Below are 23,504 nucleotides of genomic sequence, written 5' to 3'. Positions count from 1 at the left end.
TTCTTTCTTCTTTCTTTTGAACACCAGAATACTGGTATACAGTCAAGACGAGTTGTTAGCTTCTTTTGAACTGAACACAATTATCTTTTCCTAGGTCATTCAGAAAGGGCAATGCTTTACCATGAATTAGAGGATGGGATGTATTCTATTACTCCTTATTTTTTTGCTAAGGTAATTTTATTTCTCACTTTGCTGACAGTGAAGAAGTAGAAGTACAATAAATGTTAAAGAATGAAAGAATTATACATAAAAATCTGCTGGGAAAATTATGGAAAGAAAATATTTTAAAGGAGTAAAGCCATGTCTATAAAGGGTATGATTTATACAAGAGAATCATATATAATATACATGTTTTTATGAGTGTGTTATAAATGGTATTTTTTGTTATTTTTGCATCTTTACATTATTGCTTTAGAGAACAGGTTGAAATAGTAGAAAGAGTCGCAGTTTGATTAACAGTCTAACAGGCTACAACATGAATGCCATAACTATGGTAGATTTTCCCCTCATTGCACTGTCTGGTGGCGGGTGTGAAAATGATGTTTTACCCGCTGGCTGCAATGGTGGGTTTTTGTGCCATATTATCCGCTTCACGCCTCATTAGATATGCACTCATGGGAAACAAGCTGGATCGCTGATGGGTGGCCTCTGATTCACCCACTCCTCCATGAGCTCGTGGCTTCCTCACTCCGGGCGCCATATTTAAAATGCAGCAGCGCACAGCATTCTCAATGTCTGAAGACCAGGACTGCTCCACTGAAGACATGGTCCCAAAAGCCAAGAAGATGGCAGGCCCTAAATTCAGTGACGCCTCACTGGAACACTTTTTGGACACAGTTGAGGCCCACCTTGATGTCCTCTACCTCTGCTCAGGCCACAGCAAGTCCAGCAACCTCACCAATCTGGCTTGGGAGGCAGTGGCAGTGGTGGTCAGTGGCACCATTGCACAGAAGAGGTCAGGCACCCAGTGCAGAAAGAGGATAAATGATCTTATCATTACTCTCATCACTCTCAACTCATACACTCTCAAGCTCATCACACATTCACTGGCGTCTCATTCGCTGCCAGCTCACTCTTACACACACTCTCAGATCTCCATCTGGGCTCGTTTCCCCTGAAGATCGTGTCCTCATCCCATCTGTGGCTCTCCTCACTACCCACACATCCAGGCATCCTTATCATCTGCCCTGGCATGCATCTTGCTCATGCTCTCTCCAGCTGTCTTTATGCAGGACAAGATTGCATGCAATCGCAGGGAGAGGTCCCAGACCAGGGGTAGAGTGCCAGAACTCAAGGTCCTCTGTCAGTTTGAAAACTGAGCCACTGAGTTGGCCAGAGAGGATGTGGATTGTGCCTGCAGCAATGATGAGGTCAGCAGCAAACACTCATGTGAGGATTCTGCACCAACTCATCTCTCAAACAACCATAGTACGAATACATCGCCCTGTTTTAGAGTCGCCTGCCATGCACTACTTATCTGAGGAACCTCAGCCAAGTGCCCGATGGCCTCAACCAGCCAGCCCTTAGCTTGAAGCCTGATGACACCTGGGATGAGGATTCTGAGGACACCACAGCAGAAAACCCATCACAGTGCTCACCCCCACCCTCCAGCATCGCAGAGGCACGCACCTCGGTGGAACCTAGTTCAAGAGCCAGCTCAGAGTCACAATCTGGTAAGCACAGCACACAGTCTGGTCCACAGCAGGCAGAGGCAGGGACATCCAAGGTCGCTGGCGTTTGGAGGACTGCTGGAGGCCAGGATTCTGCCGAGTGCGAGTCAGATAATGAGACTCCGGTCTCAGTCCTAAATCAGTTGACAATCATGGAAGGATTAGAAAGGTATGTCAGCTGCATTCCTCAGATTGCAATGGATGATGGAGGAGTCCATCTGTCTTCAGTGTGAAGCGATAGTGCCAGCATGCCAATGCACCGAGGTCAACACTGGCTGGATGGTGGCCACCATGGAGATCTTGGTCCAGGACATCAGTTCTGTGCTGGTGCAGGAGCTGCACTCCCATCGCTGTAGCCGTTGGTGGCATCCATGTGTGACGGGGGGGTGCACCTGAATCTCAATCCAGTTGCCCTTTCTCCTCAAGCAGTCAGCCAGGGGCCCTTGGGCACCCATAGGGAGGAGGACCAGCAGATGGACACCTTGGAGCCATCCACCCAGGTGACTCTAGGAGTGTCCAGCCAATCCCAATCCCCTCTTCCTGGTGAGCCCATTACCTCCAGCTCCACAGGCTGAGGAGGGTCCAACTGCCACACAGCAGGACACTCAAAGCAGGCCAGAGCCCTCCAGACCTCAGCCCTCCAGAGTACACCCGGCAAAGTCATCATAGCCAACAAAGCATAGTGGTCACCAGGCTGCCTCCACCTCCATTGTGGATATTGGGGATGCCCCCAGACATGGAGGGAGGATGAGGAAAGTTAAAAAAATTTAGGAGCACAATGTTGGCACGGGTTCACACCACATATGTAATAGAATCACACCGGTTTCACATCTCCTCTTGTGTATGCCTCTGCTGTGTTGCTGTCAACCAGGTGCCTCCCCCCAATTATCGCGGATGTCGCTATTTTGGGCCTCTCATCTATGTAGTGTGCTTCCATATCACTACTGCTTATGCTCCCCCTTTTCAGATTATTCTCAACAGTAGTGATCCCTCGACCTTAATGTTAAGTGTGCTCGCGGAAGCAACCTTGTTCACATGTTTTGCAGGGTCATGTCATGTTTATTCTTGGCTGTGTAAGATTGAGGTAGAGGTGTTTTTTTTTAACTCATTCATAGGATGTGGGTGTTGTTGGCTAAGCCAGCATTGATTGCTCATCCTTAATTGCCCTTGAGAAGGTGGTGGTGAGCTGCTTTCTTGAACCGCTGCAGTCCATGTGGTGTAGGTACATTCATAGAAGGAGTTCCAGGATTTTGACCCAGCGACAGTGAAGGAACAGCAATATATTTTCAAGTCAGGATGGTGTGTGGCTTGGAGGGGAACTTTCAGGTGGTGGTGTTCCAAAGTGTCTGCTGCCTTTGTCTTTCTAGATGATAGTGGTCATGGGTTTGGAAGGTGCTGTCTAAGGAGCCTTGGTGAGTTCCTGCAGTGCATCTTGTAGATGGTACACACTGCTGCTACTGTGTGTCGGTGGTGGAGGAAGTGATTGGCACCACATCCACAAACTATCAAGCGGGCTGCTTTGTCCTGGAAGGTGTCAAGCTTCTTGAGTGTTGTGGGAGCTGTACTCATCCAGGCAAGTGAGGAGTGTTTCATCACACTCCTGACTTGTACCTTGTAGATGATGCACAGGTTTTAGGGAGTCAGGGGGTGAGTTACTCACCGCAGGATTCCTGGCTTCTGACCTGCTCTTGTAGGCACAATATTTATATGGCTAGTTCAGTTCAATTTCTGGTCAATGGTAACCCCCAGGATGTTGACAGTAGGGGATTCAGCAATGGTAATGTCATTGAATATCAAGGTGCAAAGGTTAGATTCTCTCTTGTTGGAGATGGTCATTGCCTGATACTTGTGTGGCGCAAATATTACTTGCCACTTGTCAGCCCAAGCCAGGATATTGTCCAGGACTTGTTGCATTTGGACATGGGCTGCTTCAGTGTCTGAGGAGTCGCGAATGGTGCTGAACATTGTGCAATCATCAGCAAACATCCCCACTTCTGACCTTCTGATGGAAGGAAGGTCATTGATGAAGCAGCTGAAGATGGTTGGGCCTTGGACACTACCCTGAGGAACTTCTGCAGTGATGTCTTGGAATTGAGATGATTGACCTCCAACAACCACAGCCATCTTCCTTTGTGCTAGGCATGACTCCAACTAGCAGAGAGTTTTCCCCTTTGATACCTATTGATTCCAGTTTTGCTAGGGCTCCTTGAATTACACTCGGTCAAATACTGCCTTGATGTCAAAGGCAGTCACTCTCACCTCACCTCTGGAGTTCAGCTTTTTTCCATGTTTGAACCAAGGCTGTAATGAGGCCAGGGGCTGACTGATCCTGTTGGAGCCCAAACTGAGCATCATTGAGCAGGTTATTTCTAGCAAGTGCCGCTTGATAGCACTGTTGATAACCCCTTCCATCACTTCACTGATGATTGAGAGTAGACTAATGGGGTGTTAATTTGCCAGGTTGGATTTGTCCTGCCCCTCGTAGATGGGACATACCTGGGCAATTTTCCACACAGCCAGATAGATGTCAGTGTTGTAGCTGTACTGGAACAACTTGGCTAGGGGCGTGGCAAGTTCTGGAGCAGGAGTCTTCAGTACTATTGCCGGAATATTGTCAGGCCCCATAGCCTTTGCAGTGTCCAGTGCCTTCAGCCATTTCTTGATATCATGTGGAGTGTATTGGCTGAAGACCGGCATCTGTGATGCTGGGAACCTCTGGAGGGGCCGAAATAATCTCCTATCTCATCTGCATTCTTGAAAGGTGAAGATGTAATGTACAAAGAGAAATATGTTTTACACATGGAGAATGATCATATATCATGCAACTCCATGTGCTCGCTGTCATCCAGCAGGGTTTTCATGCCATGAGCCCATGCTCACAGCTCATGTCCACTCCAGACTGCCAGCCACGTTTCTGATTTTCCCAGTGTACATTTGCTATGCTCTCCAATAAGTGGGAGCACCTTACCACTTCAAGGTGCTGAAGCTCTGCCCCTCTCAGCCGCATTATTGCCCTGATGCTGGAACCTCCAACCCTGATCATTTCTCAGCCTGTAATTGTCTTCCCACAAGGCTCTTGTTACAATGTTGGATGCAGTGCTGTCCATCTCATCACCTAAACACTTGCCAAGATGTGATGCTAATTTCAAATGGTAATATTTGATGGTCAGTAGAGCCTTTGAGCACGCTCTGGAAGTGCACACTGTAGCTTTAGAGAATAATGAGGGGAGCACTGGGACAGGAGCAAGGATACTGAAGCTGAAGCCTGCTCTTTACTAGCAACAACTCATGACCTTGAGGGCTTCATGGTGTCTGAGCATTTTGGAGTTCGCAAGGGTCAGGGCTGGCCATGAGAGCATAATGTGTATCTTAAAGAGGAGGCATTTTATTGTCTGGCATGGAAGTGGTTGAATGTCGCCATCTTCAGGTAGTCCACATGCATAGTAAGGTCAGGATAAAAGTGGGCCAATATCCCTAACTGAGAGTGTCGGGTGTTCACGTGATAGAGAAGAAGGTGACACAGAGGGTTGAATCATCTTTGGTTAGATGCGCACCTGCGGAACATCCCTGGCTGCCTTGGCCCAATTGTCACCTATCAGTTTTACCATCGACATTACATAGAATGTGTTGTCCTGTTGCTGGAGATGGATCTCCTTGAGGAGATTTGTCACATTGAAGGCACATAGCTACGAGCCCAATGAGGATAGTGGAACAACTCCTGGCTCTTGTAGGCTGCTGTTGTGACTGCGATGTTGGAGAGATGCTTGAAGAGGCAGCATCTTCTGACATCTGATGTCGGGACTCCCTCCTCCAGTTAGCAGCTCATCTCAGCAACGACACATGTCCCCAAGACTTCATCATCCTTCAAAGGATCAGGACAATGTGAACCTAATGTATAACTATTCACTCTCATATTGAAGTGCATGGTTGAAATGAGAGAAATAACAATGCTGGTGTTCATTTTGGAGGGCACTTGTCCAAGAGGGTACTCACTACAACTCATCATCCTCCTCTTGGAAACTTGTTGCTTTAAGGGCCTCACGCACACACATGCCTGTGTGGTCCCTCGATCCTGTGTGGTCCCTCAAAGATGTTCGGCATCTGCAGCCTACTCCAAGTGTCTGAGTCATGGGTGTTTCTGTAGTATTTGGCGCAAACCTGCAGGATAAGTTTCTTATGATCACAGACCAGTTGTACATTAAGCGAGTGGAAGCCTTTTCTGTTTATGTATTGGAGTGCCTGCTCCCTAGGACCTTTTATAACCACATGAGTGCAGTCGATGGCAACCTGTGCCTGTGGGAATCTGGAGATTGCTGCAAAGCTCCTAGCAAAGGTGGTATAATTCTGCGATAAAGGCGTTTGTCACCTCATGTATACATTTGTGAGTGGATGCTTGAGAGATCTCAGGGGTCCACAGTGGAACCCTGGAAGCAGTCGCTCATGTAGAAATTCAGTGTGATGGTTATTTTTACAGCCAGTGCCAGTGGATGTCCTCCCACTCCCCATGGCGCCAATTCCTGGAGAACATGGCAAATTTGAGTTCCATTCCCTGGACATGCAGACATGCCGGCAGCACTGTCTCTTGCTTATCTGCAGATAAGGCAAGCAAGTTGTGTGCACCCTAGGTCTTGCAAGACACTACGCTTGATGTATCTGTGAGCCTCAACATCTGTGACCAGATGGGGCCATGCTGCCCCTTGGTCTTCAGAGATTAGCTCCTCATTTTGGCAAGCCTGTTGTCTCTGTTGCAGTCTTCTCCTCCTTCTCTCCCACCTGAATGCAATTATGCAGGCAGCATTAAATCCAGGCTTCACTTTCCTGATGGTCTCCTCTGTGCAGTATCAATGAGAAACAGACATGATTCAGCATCAGCCTGCAAAGGTCCTCTTTCTGTCAATGACTCTTCACTGAATGTGGGTTCAAGGGCTTTGTTCCAGTGTCAGAAACTAATCACCCCACAAATCCAGGTCAGCGCAGGGTTCATTTCACGGTGCGCCTTCCCCTCCTACCCCTTTACATGGCCAACTGCTTTGAGATTGCTTTGGCCAGGTGCTTGGATGTGCTGCTTTCAGCCCAGGCATGTGGATCCTTATTCACTGCATTCTAATAGCACACTTTTTGGAATACACATGAGGGCAAATGTTTAGTCAGGAACTGAATTATTTGAGGGGGGCCTGAGGCTTCTCTTCTGTGAAGCTGCCAGCACCATGATTGTAACACGCACCTGAAGCTTGTCCAGTCACCCAATTTCTCTGGAGTGTGTTACTGCTTTGGGGAATCTCCACACTGTGAACAAGGGGATCAATTAGTGCCATTTTGCAAGATTAATCTCGCTGAATGCACAACATTACTTCACTTTCCTGATTCCCTGCATTGTCATTGAACGGCTGCTAACATGTCTCACTGCGCCTCTCTCCTCATTTAGAAATGCACGGTTCAGTTGGGTGCCCCTTTTAATTGGCCACCCCAGTGCATGCACCTTCCCTCCACTCTGCACTCAGAGCCCTCACCAGCAGAGCTTCTCCTCATTTTAATTTTGCACTGTGTCATCGCTGCAGGTAGGAAGATGGCGGTGCTGAGCTCTCACTGCTAGACCAACTTGGACGTTCCCTGTGTGAGTGTAGAAATCCTTTCCATTGTCTTGGAGGAGTTTAATGTTCAGGTTTCCCTCCCTCCAAGAACCTATCAATCCTCCCCCTGTATTCCTTGATCCCATCGTGATTGTGGTGGATATCCCTTTGTTACCCCCTGAACATGGTGAGGTAAATGTGCCTAAGCACCTTGTGGACCTCACCTCTCCTCATCTTGAGGACACTTGCACAGTCTGACATATACACCACCACCTCCTGCCCACCTTCTGACACCCTCGAATACCCCCACAATACCTTTTCCCCATCTAAAGGTTGCAGTGTGATGCCAGACCAACGTGCGTGATGTGACGACAATGCCCTGCACACAACATCCTGGGGCATGACTGAGACTAGAATGACATGCCCTCCCCCAGCCTAGACTGGGACAAGGACAGTCTTTGTAAACTCAACACTAAAGCGCTTCTTCACTCGGCTATCCTTCCATTCTGGCCCAAAGTCGCTTATGTCATCCTGTTACCAACTCTCTCCCCATCCTGGCACTGAGGACGCTTCCCCACTGCCCATCTTTCCAGTCACGCGTCTGAGTGCAACCTTCCCCACTCTTACCCCTCAGTGGAGCCCTTGCCTTGCAGCAGATTAAAAGCCACCCGCACCTTACCACTGGTTTTGTTGTTAGACTTGCTTCTGACACCTCTCTGAAAGCAATGTGGTGCTGCCTGTGAAGCCTGGAGCTGAGTCCGAATTGTTGCGAGCGCTGCGCTCTGCAAGGTAGGAGACCAAACCGCCAAGTCATGGGCGAATTGCGGATTTCCGGGTGCACGTTGTTTATATGCTATTGTGAAACACATTGATCTAATTGGCGCCAACGTGTCCTCTTGATCCAGTGTGAGGGGATGATTGTGGTGAGCTGCCCCAATAATGAGATACAAATGTATTAAGGTGACGTTGCCGACTTGCCATGGCGGGAAACAGAGCCTGCCATTGGCTGCTGGAGCAGATGATCCCGGGTGGCGGTAAACTGATTTTTATGATCTCGCCATATTTTCCACTCCCACCGGCCATGAGGCCCACCACGGGCGAGGCTGGAAAATCCTGCCCTAGGCTTATGGCAGATCTTAATCCTATATGGTGGGAGGGTTTTTTGGACTCCCACAAGAGGAGGGAGGGTCACCCCCCACCCGCTCACTGTGGGTAATCCTCTGGCCATCAACCCAGAATTCAAAGCTAGAGTTTATATCGTTACACACCAGGACTGTCAGGAGCAGGGTACAATTCCCACACCTCTTGAGTCAAAGATGGGAATGGTACCACTGAGTGAAAAACTCACTCCATTATTATGGCCGATGCCTATGGTTGAGAAGATTACCGTGAATGGCCATTGGCAATTGAGTTACATCTCCAGCCTTCCCCTTCACTTATATCCTGTAACAAACTGTTCCACGTGCAAGTCATTAAACTCAATGTAGTGTCTGCTGACACTTGGGTATACTGCAACCCTCTCAACAATAGCACACTTCTTTTCACTTCTTTTAGTTTGCTTGCACAAGCTGATACTTCAGTGGGAGGCCATTGAACCACTAAAAGTTACAGCATGGTAAGAGGCCATTCATTCCATGCTGTTTGTGCTGGTTCTTTGCTGGCAAACCAGGACTAATCTCACTGCTAAGCTTTAGACTGCTGCAAATGGGGGTGACAACTTTGATTCAGTGGTAGCATTTGCCTTTGAGTTAGGAAGATCTGGGTTCAAGCCCTGTTCCAAAGACTTTAGCAGATAATTTAGGCTGACACTACACTGCAATACTGAAGGAGTGCTGCACTGGCAGAGGTGCTGTTTCAGATAAGATGTTAAATGTCTGTCCTCGTAGGTGTATGTAAAAGATCACAATTTGAAAAAGAACGAGAAAGTTCTGCAGTTCTGCTCAATGTTTATCATTCAATCAACATCTAGAACCAGATGATCTGTTCATTTATTTCAGTGCTGTTTTAAGGTCCTGTTGTATGCAAACTGGCTGCTGTGTTTCTTACAATACAAGATTAGTTACACTGCGGAAGTACATAATTGGCTGTAAAACACTTTGGGATGTCCCGAGATTGTGGAAGATGGTATGTAAGTGCAAGTTCTTTCTCATGGTCCCATAGAATGAGAGAGATAACATCCCTGCATCCCTCTTCACAGCTACCTCCATACTGCATCACCTCTGCAGTAGTAGCCAACAAACTCGGTGTAGGCTCCATTACCTTCCTGCAGATTCTTAATTGTACCTTAGGTTTGCTTTTCCTTCATTTATACCTTTCTTTTGGTCCCCTGATTGTTAGCCTAGATAAAAGCTGATAATGGGTTGAGATGCCCTTTGCGGCTGTTACTGGTTCCATAGATTTTGTCTCCCTATTCTAACATTCTCCATTAAATTTCACTGAGATGCAATTTTACGCTCCCCCACTGGTGTGCACTGTTTGCCCATCTAAATCTGTGGACAAACCTATGCTAATCAGTTGGCAGTGAAAAATTGGGTCCCAAAAGCAAACAATATTTTGAGTTTGTCTAAAATCCATTAGTAGCCATTCAGATGTACACAATGCCAAACCTAGCCCAATGTGCACCATAAGAGATTGTGGTAAAGTGGTGAGCATTATAAAATCAGTGGGGTAGAATTTCCAGTTATGCTGTCACCCCAAGGTTTCCATTATTCTTCTGCCAAAGTAACACAGCACAACACCACATGGAAACTCTAGGCAAGTATTCACTAGACAACCATAAACAAATTGCCAAATATCAGAAGGTATGGTACAATAGAATGTCATAATGTGATTGGCAATGCTCACTATACTTAATTTGTTATCTCACTTTGTTAATAACCAGTTGGCATTTTCTTTCTACCCCACAGCTTTTGGGGGAACTCCCAGAACACTGTGCTTTTGTAATAATCTATGGCGTCCCAATCTACTGGATAGCAGCTCTCAGACCTGAGGCTAGTCCGTTCCTCCTGAACTTTCTGCTGGTGTGGCTCGTGGTTTACTGCAGCAGAGTAATGGCTTTGTGGGTCTCAGCATTACTACCAATGCTGCAGTTATCTTCTTTAATAGGAAATGTTTTTTTCACAATTTTCTACTTAACAGGAGGCTTTGTTATTAGTCTAAAAAATATGTGGACAGGTAAGCATGTTTAAATTTGGTATAGAATGCTGTGTGAGTAATTTCTTATGTACATGTAGTATTATATGGCTCTTAATATGAGCACAGTTTCCTGCATGTTGCACCTCACAATTTTGCATAAGATACCTTCTGGCTTTCACTAAATAAAACTCAACATGTAGAGCAATTATGCTTCACACATTTGATTTAAAACTCATTCATTCGGTTTAAAAAGTATAGGCTGTTTCAATGTATCCCACTCTGAAATACCGTTCCATCCGGTTAATGATCTTTTTACCCCGATCTCCTCTCTTGAAGGTAATGTTTCATAAGATATCGTCAATTTTTAAAGATGGTATTTAATTTCAAATTGACTTCTGTGCCTTGTGCATCTAATTGGCTCTGGCTGCTAGGTTGGGTTGGTTGTAGTGGTCTCTGGTAAATTGGGTGGGTTGGGAATAAACATGAGGGGGATGAGAAAGAGAGAAGGATATGGGGGTTGGAGAGTAAAGGCATGCGAAAGAAACAAAAGTAGAGATGTTCAGTGCCATAACAAATGTTGATGCAGTAGGAGGCTTCTTGGGTGAATTCTCATGCTTGTGTTCAAATCCTTCCATGGCCTTACCCTTCTCAATCTGTGTATCCTCCTCAAGCCCCATAATACTCTGAGAACTCTGAGTTACTCCAGTTGTGGCCTCTTGCATATGTTTCACTCTCTTCGTTCAAATATTGGTGGCTTGACCTGTCTAGGGCCTAAGCTGTAGAATTCCCTTCCTGAATCTATCTGCCCCTCCAGTTCCTTCTCCTCCTTTTAAGACCCTCCTTAAAACCTACCACTTTGACAAAGCTTTTAGTCAAACCTCCTAACATCTCTACCTTTGGTTTTGTGTCAATAATTGTGCCTTGGGATTTTTCTGACATGAAAGGTGCTATCTGTGTAGGCCCAGATCTTCCAGTTATCGGATCATCAGAAACAGGACATATGACCCAAGATGTGTGTCGGGATTCCGCAGAAGTCTCTGTGGGACTTGCCTCGGAAGTTTGAACTTACGATGAGCAATTCCCCTGCTCTCTGGGACTCTTCACAAATATCTCCAACTCTAAATTAGAGTTGGAGACTGTGGACAGTTCTGTGGGACATAACTGAATAGTTACCCAGGAAATGTCAGGTAGAAGAATCCTAGTCTAACTCCTGGGTATCTACAGAACTGAACCCCCCCCCCACCACCGCCACCGATCACTTATACTAACGTCCCATACTACCCTCTGACCCAACCCAACCTGACTACTCCCCACAACGATCAGACTACCTCCTCACCCCCGAACCAGACCTGACTAACCTCACCACCCGACTAGCCCCTGGCCTGACTCCCCCACCCAACATGACCCGACTACTCCTTGATCCACCTACCAGCCTATCCACCTGCCACCCTACCCACTTACCTCACCAACCCTATCCACTTACCTCACCCACCTACCCACCCTACCCATTCACTCATTCATCCATTCACTAACATTCACCCATTCACCCATTTACTAACATTCACACTGGACCTTTAAACTTACCATCTGGCAACTAGTGCCATAAAAAGGGGCGTATCTTGCCCCCGACACTACAGCGCTGCAATGGAGTTCTCCAATGGACACTGCACTCAGCATTTCCGGAGCAAGGAAAGAAAAAAAGCAAGGCAAGAAATGCAGAGCAGAATCTAGAGGTGGAAAGGTTCAAGCGGAGCAGCAATCTGATGATTATTGCTGCTTTGCTGAAGATCTGGGCTATTATTGCAATTTGTTGCTGATGTTCAATGTTTCATGTTTTCATTATATATTGGTTGCTATTAGTCCACCCGATGAAAGATCTTTATTAATAGTAATTTGTAATAAATAATAAGCTGTGAACTTTTCAGTGTTTATTTTTATTTGTAATCATTTGTTTCTTCATAGTCCACTGCAACATTTTTCCTACATTTAATGTTGCAAAAAAGAATATGGATGTTAATTCAATTATCCCAAATACTAAAATGCACTACTGCCTTATAATGGCCAGATATTTTATATTCTTTGTACAGGTGCCTATTATGAATTTAGGTAAGTAAGATTTAACAAAAAGGTGAATAAAATAAATGCTTTAGCTTGGTAATTAGAAATGTACATTAAGAACAGAAAATTACATATACTTTGCAAATCGACCAATATCTAAGAGAAAGGTGGGTCCGTTTAGGTGAGATCCTTTAACAAAACCTATCTTTTTGTTCCAACCCTGAACAGCAAGTTTTTGCATTTTCTATTTTTATTTCAAATTTCCAGTTTTTCTTTTCAGATCTATCTCCCGTGCAAATGTCTAGATCACCTCATTTTGTTAATGTAGATGTTTAAGAAGTTTTATATTTAGTGTTCTTAAGGATAGAGCATTGGAATAATTTTTACATTAGTGTTTTGGATGATAAAGTTGACACCAAATCAAATTTGGTTCAGCATAACACTAAAGCTATATTCTGTGAGTCCTAATCTTGAAAATGATTGAATCTTTTTCTCCAATGATGGCTTTACATTGTACCAAGTGACTTTTCTCATTTTCCACAATTTTGACAGACTCTGCAAGATGACTCTCGTGGAGATAAAATTCATTTTTATGCTGTGGATCTCTCTCTGCCAAAGAGAAAGATTACTTCAATCATGACTTTACCTATAATGTAAAATGTTTCATCCCAGGAATTGACTGCATATTACCACTTGATAAACTTGCCGCAATTATGTTACAATTGTCAGTCTTTCAATCAGGGTGTCATCAGATATCAGCCACATAAAGAGTATTTTACCCATTGATATTCAGTATGATTTCACAGATACCTGCTCACAATGTCCAGAGAAGTGAGTGAAAACTTAATTACATTGCCTTCACCTATGTCATGCATTGTAAGCAATGAAAGTGACTTCCAAGACACTACTATACAGTCGAAACATCTGAAAACCTTGATAAGATTACTGATGGTGGTCACTCCCAAGTGACACCAGATCAGATTTATATACAAAAGTTCCATATAAGAGGTTGTGCCAGAGGACATGCATACAGCTAATGTTGCTCCTGTGTGCAAAATAGGAAATTGAACAAAACCTCGGATTTATAGACTCAACATCTTTGATAGGAAGGATTCTCAAAACTATTATAAAAGAAGTGATACAAGAGTATCTAGAAATGGAAAACACAATAAAACATAGCGTAGATTCTGAAAGACTAAGTAATGTTTAACTAACCTGATAGAATTCTCTGAAGAGGTAACAGAAAGAGTAGACAAAGATAATGCAATAGCTTGGAACATACTTCAATTTTCACAAGGCCTTTCATAAGGTATCATATGGTGGGCTCATGACAAAGGTTAAGGCATGTTGAGTCAGGGGGCAAATAGCTGAATGGAAAGCAAATTGGCCAAAAAAAAAGAGAGTAGGGATAAAGGGTAGTTATTCAGATTGGAGGAAGTTAGAAAGTGATGCTCCACAAAGATCAATCCTAAGACCAGTGTTATTCATAATTTATATTAATAATTTGGATTTAGGAATAACTAACCTAGTCAAATTTTACAGATGATACTAAACTAGAGGGCACAGCTAACAGTGAGGAAATGTAATATATACAAGAAGACATTAGGAAATTTGCAGACTGGGCGGTCAAGTAGTCCAGTTAACTTTGAAGATAGAAAATGTGAGGTGATGCATTTTGATAGGAAAATTGAAACATCACCTATACCTTGGAAAATAAGAAACTGAATGGAATGGAAGAGCAAAAGGAATCTTGGGATACAGATGAACAAATCAGCATTGCAGGCTAGCAAAGCAGTTAAAATTGCTAAACAAGCACTGTGATTTATTTCTAAGAGTATAGAATTCAAAAGTAGTGAAACAAAAACAAAAATTGCTGGAAAAACGCAGCAGGTCTGACAGCATCTGTGGAGAGGAAGACAGAGTTAACGTTTCAAGTCCATATGACTCTTCATCAGAACTGAGTCATACGGACTCGAAACGTTAGCATCTGTGGAGAGGAAGACAGAGCTGTCAGACCTGCTGAGTTTTTCCAGCAATTTTCGTTTTTGTTTCAGATTTCCAGCATCCGCAGTATTTTGCTTTTATCAAAAGTAATGAAGTTATGTTAAACTTGTAAAGGGTCCTGGTCGGGGACAGTTCTAGTGTTCATATTATCAGAGGTATGTAGAAGCAGTAGGGAAAGTGCAAAAAAAGATTTTGCTGAATAGTACTAAAAATTAAAGGTTATACCCATTGGGAAAGATTGAATAGGTTTGGGCTTTTCTCTTTAGAAAGAGAAGACTTAGAGGAGACATGATGGAGGTCTTCAAAATTATGAACAAGTTGGACAGGGTGGATGTGGGGGAGAATACTTCCACTTTTGGGACAATCTAAAACTAAGGATTATAAATACAATATATTTACTAATAAATCCAATAAAGAAATAAGGAGAATTTTCTTGGCTAGGATTTTCAATCACCCACCAGGCCAATAAGGGGAGCAGGCACACTTTGCGAATATCACTCCTGGATGGTATGTTATTGTTCCAATACCTCCAGGACACACTGGAATTTTCAAAGCAAGGGTTGCGTGGAGGGAGTCGGGAACCCACTTGCCTCCAATTAATGGCCTGTTAAGCTCCTTGAAGAGCTTATTAAAGGTTTGGAAAGAGCCAGAAGCTGATTTTTAAATCGCAAATCGCCAAACCCGACCAGTCTGATGCACGTTAATGCACAGCTGTCGGATTCAATGTGGAGAGCATGTAAGTAACTTTTTTGATGATGAAAAATGTTAACCACTAGGGTTTTCTTGTGCGAGATCAGATGCAGAACCTTTCACTTGATCATTTGATAACTTCTCTGTGCAGTGATGCTGCTGGCCCTTCGATGTTCTGCCTTCTATTTTCTACAAGGCAGCGGCAGGCCCTAGCATCTTTGTCAATCATGCTCTGCAGGTAACTCCCACCTTCTGGTAATACTTGGTGCCAATAAGTGGGCACCAAATCACCTCTGGCCCAATTAGTGATAGTGAAGATAGTGTCAAATGAGCGATGCAGGTGTGGGGTCAGGACTCAGAAATTATCCAGGCGCCGGGTTCCTGAACCCAGATTGAAAATCAAGCCCCTTAATTTGAAGGGTGGTTAGAATATGGAACTCGCTATCACAGGAAGTGGTTCAGGCAAATGGCTTAGATGTCTTCAAAAGGAAAATAAACGAATACATCAGAGAAAAAGCACTAGAAAGATGTCCTGAAAGGCTAAGATGAGGTAGATGGATTGGGAGGAGATTCATGTCATGAACACCAGACTGAGTGCTGCTGCAAACAGCTTATCTGTAATGTACACCCGTGTCCCTTGCTTGTACGACACATCCAGACGATATCTCTGTGAATGAAGTAACATTCTTTGCAGGTGCTTTGGAGCAGATAGTAGTGGTTTGTGAAAAATGCTTTGAAGTCAGCTTCAGTTACCACTGTGACTTTGGCTCTCCCAAGCAAATATTAGTGAAAATGCTCATGCAAAAACAATAGCCTGGCACTGTTTCTTGATCTGAGCAAGGGGCCATTCTGTTTGTGTTAGTGCCCTGGATGCAAATGGGACAGGTATCTTTGTTGCATTTGGGTTACTCCAAGACCTATCTCACTGGCGTCACACTGCAAGGTGACTTCATCATTGATGGCATAGTACTTCAGCACTGACGTTTTCATCTCTAGTTGTTTAATTTTAGTGAATGTTGCTTTTTGTTCTGTTCCCCAATATCACTTCACATCCTTGGAAGTGAGTTTGCATAATGGTTTACTCTCTGACCACAAATTAGGCAAAACATTTACTAAATAGTTCACAAAGTCAACAAATCATTGCATTGCTTTCACATCTGTTGGCTGCTGCATAGCTACTATAGCTCTCAACTTGTCAGGCTCCGGTTGAAGACATTTTGCTGTCAGTACAAAACCTATGTACTTGACTTCAGGCATCTCCAATTGGACGTTTTTCTTGCTCAACTTCAGGTTGATCTGGCAAACTCCTTCTAGCAGTCATATTAAGTTCTGATCATGGTCAGCTATGGCTTCTTCCATTGTATGTCCACATCCATAGATGAGTAGGTCATCCACTATGGCTTCCACTCCAAGAAGATCACTGACTATCTTATGCTGTGTGGGTTGATACTCTTCTGGAGTCAGCGAAATGCCAAACAATATACGCAACCATCTGTATCTCCCGAGCGGCTTCCAGAATGTAATTATAGAGCTGCTGCTTTCATCCAGCTTCACTTGTCAGCAACCATCCTTCACATCTAGGGTAGTAAAGATCTTTGCCTTGGCAAGTTGCGCAAAATCCCTTTGATGGTTGGCATGGCGTAGTGAGATCCCTTTAGCGATCTATTTAGATCCTTTGGGTCTAATCGTGCTTGCAGCTTTCCAGGTTGTTTCACTGTTACCATGCTGCTAATCTAGTCTGTAGGAGTTGTCACTTTCTTGATTACTCCAGTCTTTTCCATAGGCCTGACTAGAGGGCAGCTGGAACTCATTTCAGCAGATGACGAATTGGCCTTACACCCTCATCTACTTCTAGATGATATGCTACTGGTGGACATCCCAACCCTGTAAACGCTTCTTCTAGGATCTGTTCAGCAGTCAATGGTTTTGTGTCTTGCAACTCATTGCAAGCCTTGGCACATTCATGGATACCAGTCCAAGTTTAGAATTGCTTCAGCTGAGATGAGTAGCTGTTGCATCCCATCTATGATCTGGAACTCCAGATCTTCTTTCTTGCCATTGCATTTGGCTCCCAAATTTGTCGTCTCGGTATGAATATTGTAACTTCATATAGCCTCAGCTTTTGAGGTCGTAATTTTTGGATCGCCATGTTGAGCCACTTTGCACAAGTCTGTGAAGGTCATTATGTTGCATGATGCACCAATACCTATCTGACATTTCTTGTTTGCTAAATACTCCCCTTCTGTGGTCGTCATTGTAACAGTCACAAACCATTTATCACCTACAGACTTGACAGAACCAACCTATTGTATCCTGTATAGTGCTTCATTAGACTCTCCTACTGATATTTCTCCAGTGGCTGTTTGTATGGACTTGTCTTGCTTCTTTCTTGACAAACACTTGTGTGCAAAATTATTCTGCTTCTTTCAGTTTTGCAGTTAAAACATTGTTTTCCCCACACTGGGAAATTGTTCTTTTCCTTTGCCCAGTATTTATATCCTGCCCTTTGCCTGCAATTACTCTGTTCTTTCAGCCTGGAATGTCTCAGCATAATTTATCTCCTGATCTGTTCTGCCATACTTGTGCTCCGCATTTCTGTGCACATCTATCGCTTTTCTCATTGCAAGTTTCTCCTCTTCCAGTAGAATTTCTCTCACTGAGGGGTCTCGTATGCCTAAAAATATTCTATCTTTAATCAGATCATCTTTTAGCTGTCCAAATTCACATGATTCTGCAAGCTGTGTTACTTTACTCACATACTGTTCAATGGGTGCCTTTCCCCCTTGAGCTCCAATGTTGAATACTTAACACTCATAAGTATTGTTCACTTAGGGTTCAAAATGTGTATTCAAGGTTTTCAAAATCTCTGTTGTCTGTTTTCTTTGTTCGCCAGTTAGATTTAAGGTAAAATACAATTAGTAGCAGTTCCTCCCTAGCAGTGTGGCTACTCTTATTGTTTCTGGCTTGTTAATTGACTTTGTTGCTAACTCATAGTTTTGCCACTGCAAGTGGAAAAACTGCCAATTCTACCACATATCGCCTCTCAGTTCTACTGGAGAAAGGAGGGAAAAGTTTTCAGCCTTGGTCACTCACCCAATATTTCACTCGCAACCTTTGGTTTGTGTTCACTTTTCCTTTTTTTTCTAAGCAGATTTGAACATTTTTGTGTGTCTTTCTGAGCCATGGCTTCTTTGCAACATTTTCAAGGTTTCAAAATTCTTTTGTAAATTCACTTCCAACACCATGATTCAAGTTCAAAGACAGCAATGCTTTATCATAGTACGTCTTTATTGAACTGATTGTAAAATGGCAGCTTACACAGCCTTCCTCATGGTAGAGGTCACATGACTACAGCATGCTAGATATGGCATGTAGTTTTGTTGCATTTCAAAGGCCAGAGTCCAAACTTCCACAAGTTCAAGGATCATTCATGTGGAATAACCAATACCTACATTTTGTCTTAGTCTATAAATGCTATTTTATATGTTTCAAACAAAAAGACAGTGCTGGAACTTCTTAAAATCTCATTTTTCGGTTGAATGGGCTGAAGGGTGACTATGGAAGGAAATAAACAAAGAAAAAAGATTGAATTTGAAAATTAACTTTTATGTTTGTTTGTTTATTCACAGTTGCTTCCTGGTTTTCCAAAATATCCTTCCTCCGATGGGGTTTTGAAGGCCTGATACAAGTTCAATTCACAGGACATCCTTACTCTATTATGATAGGGAATATTACCATTCCAGTCAAGGGCACAGATGTAAGTAATAGCTACGCTGAAATCATGTTGAGACAAGCAAAATTGTTGCCAATTACAATGAGGAATGTAATATTAGAAGTTTCTTAACATTTGCATTTCATCAGGTATGACTTAAAAAGACTTATGGCAAAGACCATGGCATATGGAATTAAAAGGAATATGGTTACAGGGATAGACAGCTGAGAATAGAAAACAAAGGATAAAGGTAGAAGGAACTTTCTTATACTTAAAAGATCTGCTCTTATCTTTGTAAATCATTTGGACACTGCAGTTGAGTTAACACCAAAATGGCAAATTATGATGAGTATTGTGAATGACTGCAGGAGGAGATAGATGACTAGGTGATAGTTGCAAATCAGTTTGGAAAATGTGAACTAATATACTTCAGAAGTAAGAGTGATGAAAGGAAGTATACCAAGATTTTAAATGGAGCATAAGGGCCTTGGAGTTCAAATACATAAGTTACTAACACGGATAGTGCATGTAGATGAAGCCATGAAAAGGCAAAAAGAATCTTTTTTTTAAATCTAGAAACCTGCAATGGAAAAAATGGAGGTAATTCTGAGCTTACACAAGCTCCTAGTTAAACTGAAGTTGGAGTTATGATAAAGGCCTTCAGGATTGTGAAGAGATCCAGTTGTAGAACTCATTCATCAGCAAGACAGTAATGAGGGGGCATAAGTTTTAAGAAAATCACAAAAAGGCGAAGTTAGAATGTGGTATTCCCTGCCGCAAATCATTTTTCCAAAGGCAAGAAGATAGTTGTTTGAGAAAGAGGAGTGTTTGGCATGGAATCCTTTGTTTTCTATTCTCAGCTGTCTATCCCTGTAACCATATTCCTTTTAATTCCATATGCCATGGTCTTTGCCATAAGTCTTTTTAAGTCATACCTGATGAAATGCAAATGTTAAGAAACTTCTAATATTACATTCCTCATTGTAATTGGCAACAATTTTGCTTGTCTCAACATGATTTCAGCGTAGCTATTACTTACATCTGTGCCCTTGACTGGAATGGTAATATTCCCTATCATAATAGAGTAAGGATGTCCTGTGAATTGAACTTGTATCAGGCATGGACCAGGAGCAAGAGTGTGAGTTTAGGTGGATCATATGGAAAAACAAACAATTAAACATGAAATATCCTGTTTCTGTGCTGTAAGATCAAATGATTCTATGGTACCAAAATGCAGGAAATAAAAATGGATTTGAGTTCAATGTAGTGCAGTACTGTCAATTCAGCTTGTCAAATGGCTGTGACCACTGCTGACAGACTTTAGCCAGCTGTTCTTCCCATCCCCAAGCTATAAGGATTTCTCCAAACAAAAGTCAAGTTTGACGAGGACCATATCTGCTTTGTTTTTTATTGTTCAAGTGAAATTCAGTTTTAATAACACATTTAACATTTATCTATGTAATGGTTTAAAAACTGCACTTCCATTTCTAAATTCACATCTTAGCATTTATAATTGAAACTGCCTGAATAAACTTGCAAGGCAGCGCAACAGTGGTGATGGTCTAGCATTGTGCCTCCCAGCTGCTCTAGCTGTACTAGAGAGAAACATCATCCTCCCAAATTCACATAAGTTTTGCTACTTAGTTTAAAATATAATCAAAGTATTGTAATAAAACAAAGACAGAATGTATGACTTTGGGTTTCGTCTGTGCATTCTTTTTGAATTATGCCCCTTCCTCTATTCCACTTTACCTGAAGGCTACACTTGGTCTCAACCATGTCAAAGGTCACAGAGAGGTTGAGGAGGACAAGGATGAGTGATGCATTATGTTCACACTCACAAAGAATGTTGTTTGTGACTGATTGACACTGTTTTGAACGGGTAGACACCTGACTGAAGAGATTCAAACATAGAATTGTGGGAGAAATGGACACAGATCTGGGATGCAACAACATATCTGAGGACTCTGAAGGGGAAAGGCAGGTTGAAGGTTAGGCAATAGCGTGCAAGAAAAGAGAGATTGAGCGTTAATTATTTTGAAGAGGTGTTAATGACAGTGATTTTGCAAAGGCATGGGGGTGAGGAGTAGAATATATTTATAAGGTCAGCTTGCTGGAGAGTAAGGAGGGAGGTTGGATGGTTAGTAGTTTATTGGGAATGGTGCCAAGGATGGTCTCATGGATCAGATGAATTTGGGTGGGAGCGAAACTAAAGAGAGTTGAAGATTAAGGGCTAGGATGATAAGTTTGACTTGGTGGGCAAGGGGAAGAACAGGAAGTAACAGCTGAATAGATACATAAATTGATCTATGAGAGATCTATGAACTGAGTAATGAGTTAATAGAGTGGGCAGACAGTTGACAGGCGTGGTTTAATGCAAAGTGGATTGCCCTGGCAAAGGGTCAGCAAAGTTAAAATGGGCTGAACAGTCTTCTGTGCTGTAAACTTCTATGTTTTAACTGGTGGTTAGGTAACATCAAGCTTATGCTGTAAAAATCTGTAATTGTAAGGGATAAAGAAGGCTGAGAAAAGTATTTTTAACTCAGGGACACCGACTAATTGTAGTGCTTTCCTGTGCCATCCTGCGATCAGATAGTTCAACCCAAATCAAAGATTGAACCTGGGACCTTCTGATCTCTACAACTATATTTAAGGTTTATCTGCTGAGGTCAATGAAGTAGAGAGGCTGAATGGAATGTGGATGACATTACTCATCGTCTTTTATTTCATATTAATGAATCCAAGCGCATTATGTCCTTTTGATGCTTAGATGTCTTTGACCATACATTTTAAACTTCATAGGATACCAAATTGTTCCTCTAGACTAGCATGTTTCCGGCACAAGAAAAATGTTTTAAAAAGTTAATGCATACTTTAAATGAAACTGTAGTTCCTAAAACCTCTTTAAATTGCTTCTTATTGACTGTTATTGCTTGACATTCTGAAAAGATTAGTGAGAAAGAGCAATCTAAAGAGGATTTTGTGTCAGCATGTCAAATAAGGAACGATTGACTAAATTAAAGATGTTATATTATAGCAAATTGTTGTAATCTAGACCTTAATTTAACCCAAATGGATTCAAAATGACCAAAGACGATAGTCTACCGAACAAGTGAGAAGGATGTTTATGTGGTTCTGTGTTACGTAGATGGAATCACAATATATTAGATGCAAAATGCAAACCTGACTGAATGACAACTAACATTCTTTCTCTGTTTTATAATCTGAATTTCTAGATAATTAAATCTATGGATATGGACTCAGAACCGCTGTACATGTGCTACCTCATCCTGATAGCTATATGTTTTGGATTCCTGATTCTCTACTATGTATCATTGAGATTTGTCAAACAGAAATCAAATCAGGATTGGTAAAAATACAATTACCACAGTTATGTCGGACTCAATGCACTCTAAGTACAGTCATTTCAACTAATTCCAAGACTTCATGTTTCTTTCACCCAGAGACCTGAGGGTGGAGTACATCAGATACCTGACAGTGTTGCTTTGGCTTTTCAACATTATCAGTAATTTTGCAATAACTAACTGATGATCAGCTGAAATAAGTTTTCAGACTGAAACTTTTAAATATCACAAACTAGTGAATTGTACCCCCTTTCAATGAACTGTTTCCTTCGAATATATGGCTTGAAGGGGCTGACTCATGTTCTATATGGTTTTACGGGGTTTGAGGTGCCTTCAGATATCTCAACCGAGTGACCCTACTTAGTCATTGAATCATGGTAGGCTATTTGATCTGTGGCAACATCTCCGCTGGGCCTGATCATTCTTAACATCCAGGCTGGACTTTCCAGTAGGATTCACCTGCTAGACTGGGATCAAATATTGGAGTCCTAAATTGGACTCCTAAAATTGGAGTCTGGCCACTCAGGATTGAAATCAGAAATCTGGAAACCTCTCTCCCAAATGGCTTTGGATATTGGGTCAATCAAAGCATTCAAATTGGAGATCAAAAGATTATTGTTGCATAAGAATATCAAGGGATATGGAGCAAAGGTTGATAAATGGAGTTTATGGTAAATTGAGTAAATGAGATCAACCATGAATTAACTGAATAGTGGAACAGCCTTGAAGGGCTAAATGGCCTAACAACATCCCTGTGTTTGTATGGAGGTTCCTTGTCTGCATGGCAAGTTCTCCCATAAGTCCTATACAAATGAACTGAGTCACCTGGGATGCCCACAGGAACACAGAACAGCTAATGTACCAGAGAGATTTCTGCAGCTCTTGAGATTTTTGCAAATTAAGCAGTTACTTTTTCTTCTAATATGTTGACATTTTTGACTTCAGATTTATAGTAAATAGGCACAATATTGGAAAATCTATCTTTATTCAGTTTAGTTATTAAGTTCTGTACATAGTGGAACATCTTAGCATTAATTAAACAAATGTTGCCTGATTATTAAAGAAACATTACATTTTATATTTAGAGTTCAAGTTTGGTATGGCATGAACTTTTTCCAAATGTGTTTTCCCCCTGATGTTCTTAAAATCTTACTGCAAGAACTTGTTAAAATATAAAAGTTAATTAAAATATTTTTAAATGGCATAAAGGTGATTTTGAAATTAACACAAAACACTCATTACTTTTTTGTGCTCTTCAATGTGAGGGTGCTTGATGCTGAGGATTGAAATACACTTTATT

The 23,504-nt window shown here is 42.5% G+C and overlaps 1 protein-coding gene across 1 annotated transcript in view; it reads left to right on the top strand.

The window, feature by feature from the left end:
• abcg8 (ATP-binding cassette, sub-family G (WHITE), member 8) overlaps positions 1 to 22,213 on the top strand; it is a 57,705-nt gene extending 35,492 nt beyond the window's left edge. Inside the window, exons 11-14 of the mRNA XM_041207403.1 lie at positions 95 to 171; positions 10,147 to 10,414; positions 18,757 to 18,884; positions 22,076 to 22,213. Of these exons, the coding sequence (XP_041063337.1) occupies positions 95 to 171; positions 10,147 to 10,414; positions 18,757 to 18,884; positions 22,076 to 22,213 (611 nt within the window). The remainder of the gene's footprint in view (positions 1 to 94; positions 172 to 10,146; positions 10,415 to 18,756; positions 18,885 to 22,075) is intronic.
• The last annotated feature ends 1,291 nt before the right edge of the window (positions 22,214 to 23,504 follow it).

The sequence above is a fragment of the Carcharodon carcharias genome, chromosome 2, assembly GCF_017639515.1.
Source record: "Carcharodon carcharias isolate sCarCar2 chromosome 2, sCarCar2.pri, whole genome shotgun sequence".
NCBI classification, from domain to species: domain Eukaryota; kingdom Metazoa; phylum Chordata; class Chondrichthyes; order Lamniformes; family Lamnidae; genus Carcharodon; species Carcharodon carcharias.
Note: the sequence above shows the minus strand (reverse complement) of the source record. Positions and strands in the feature narration are given on the sequence as shown.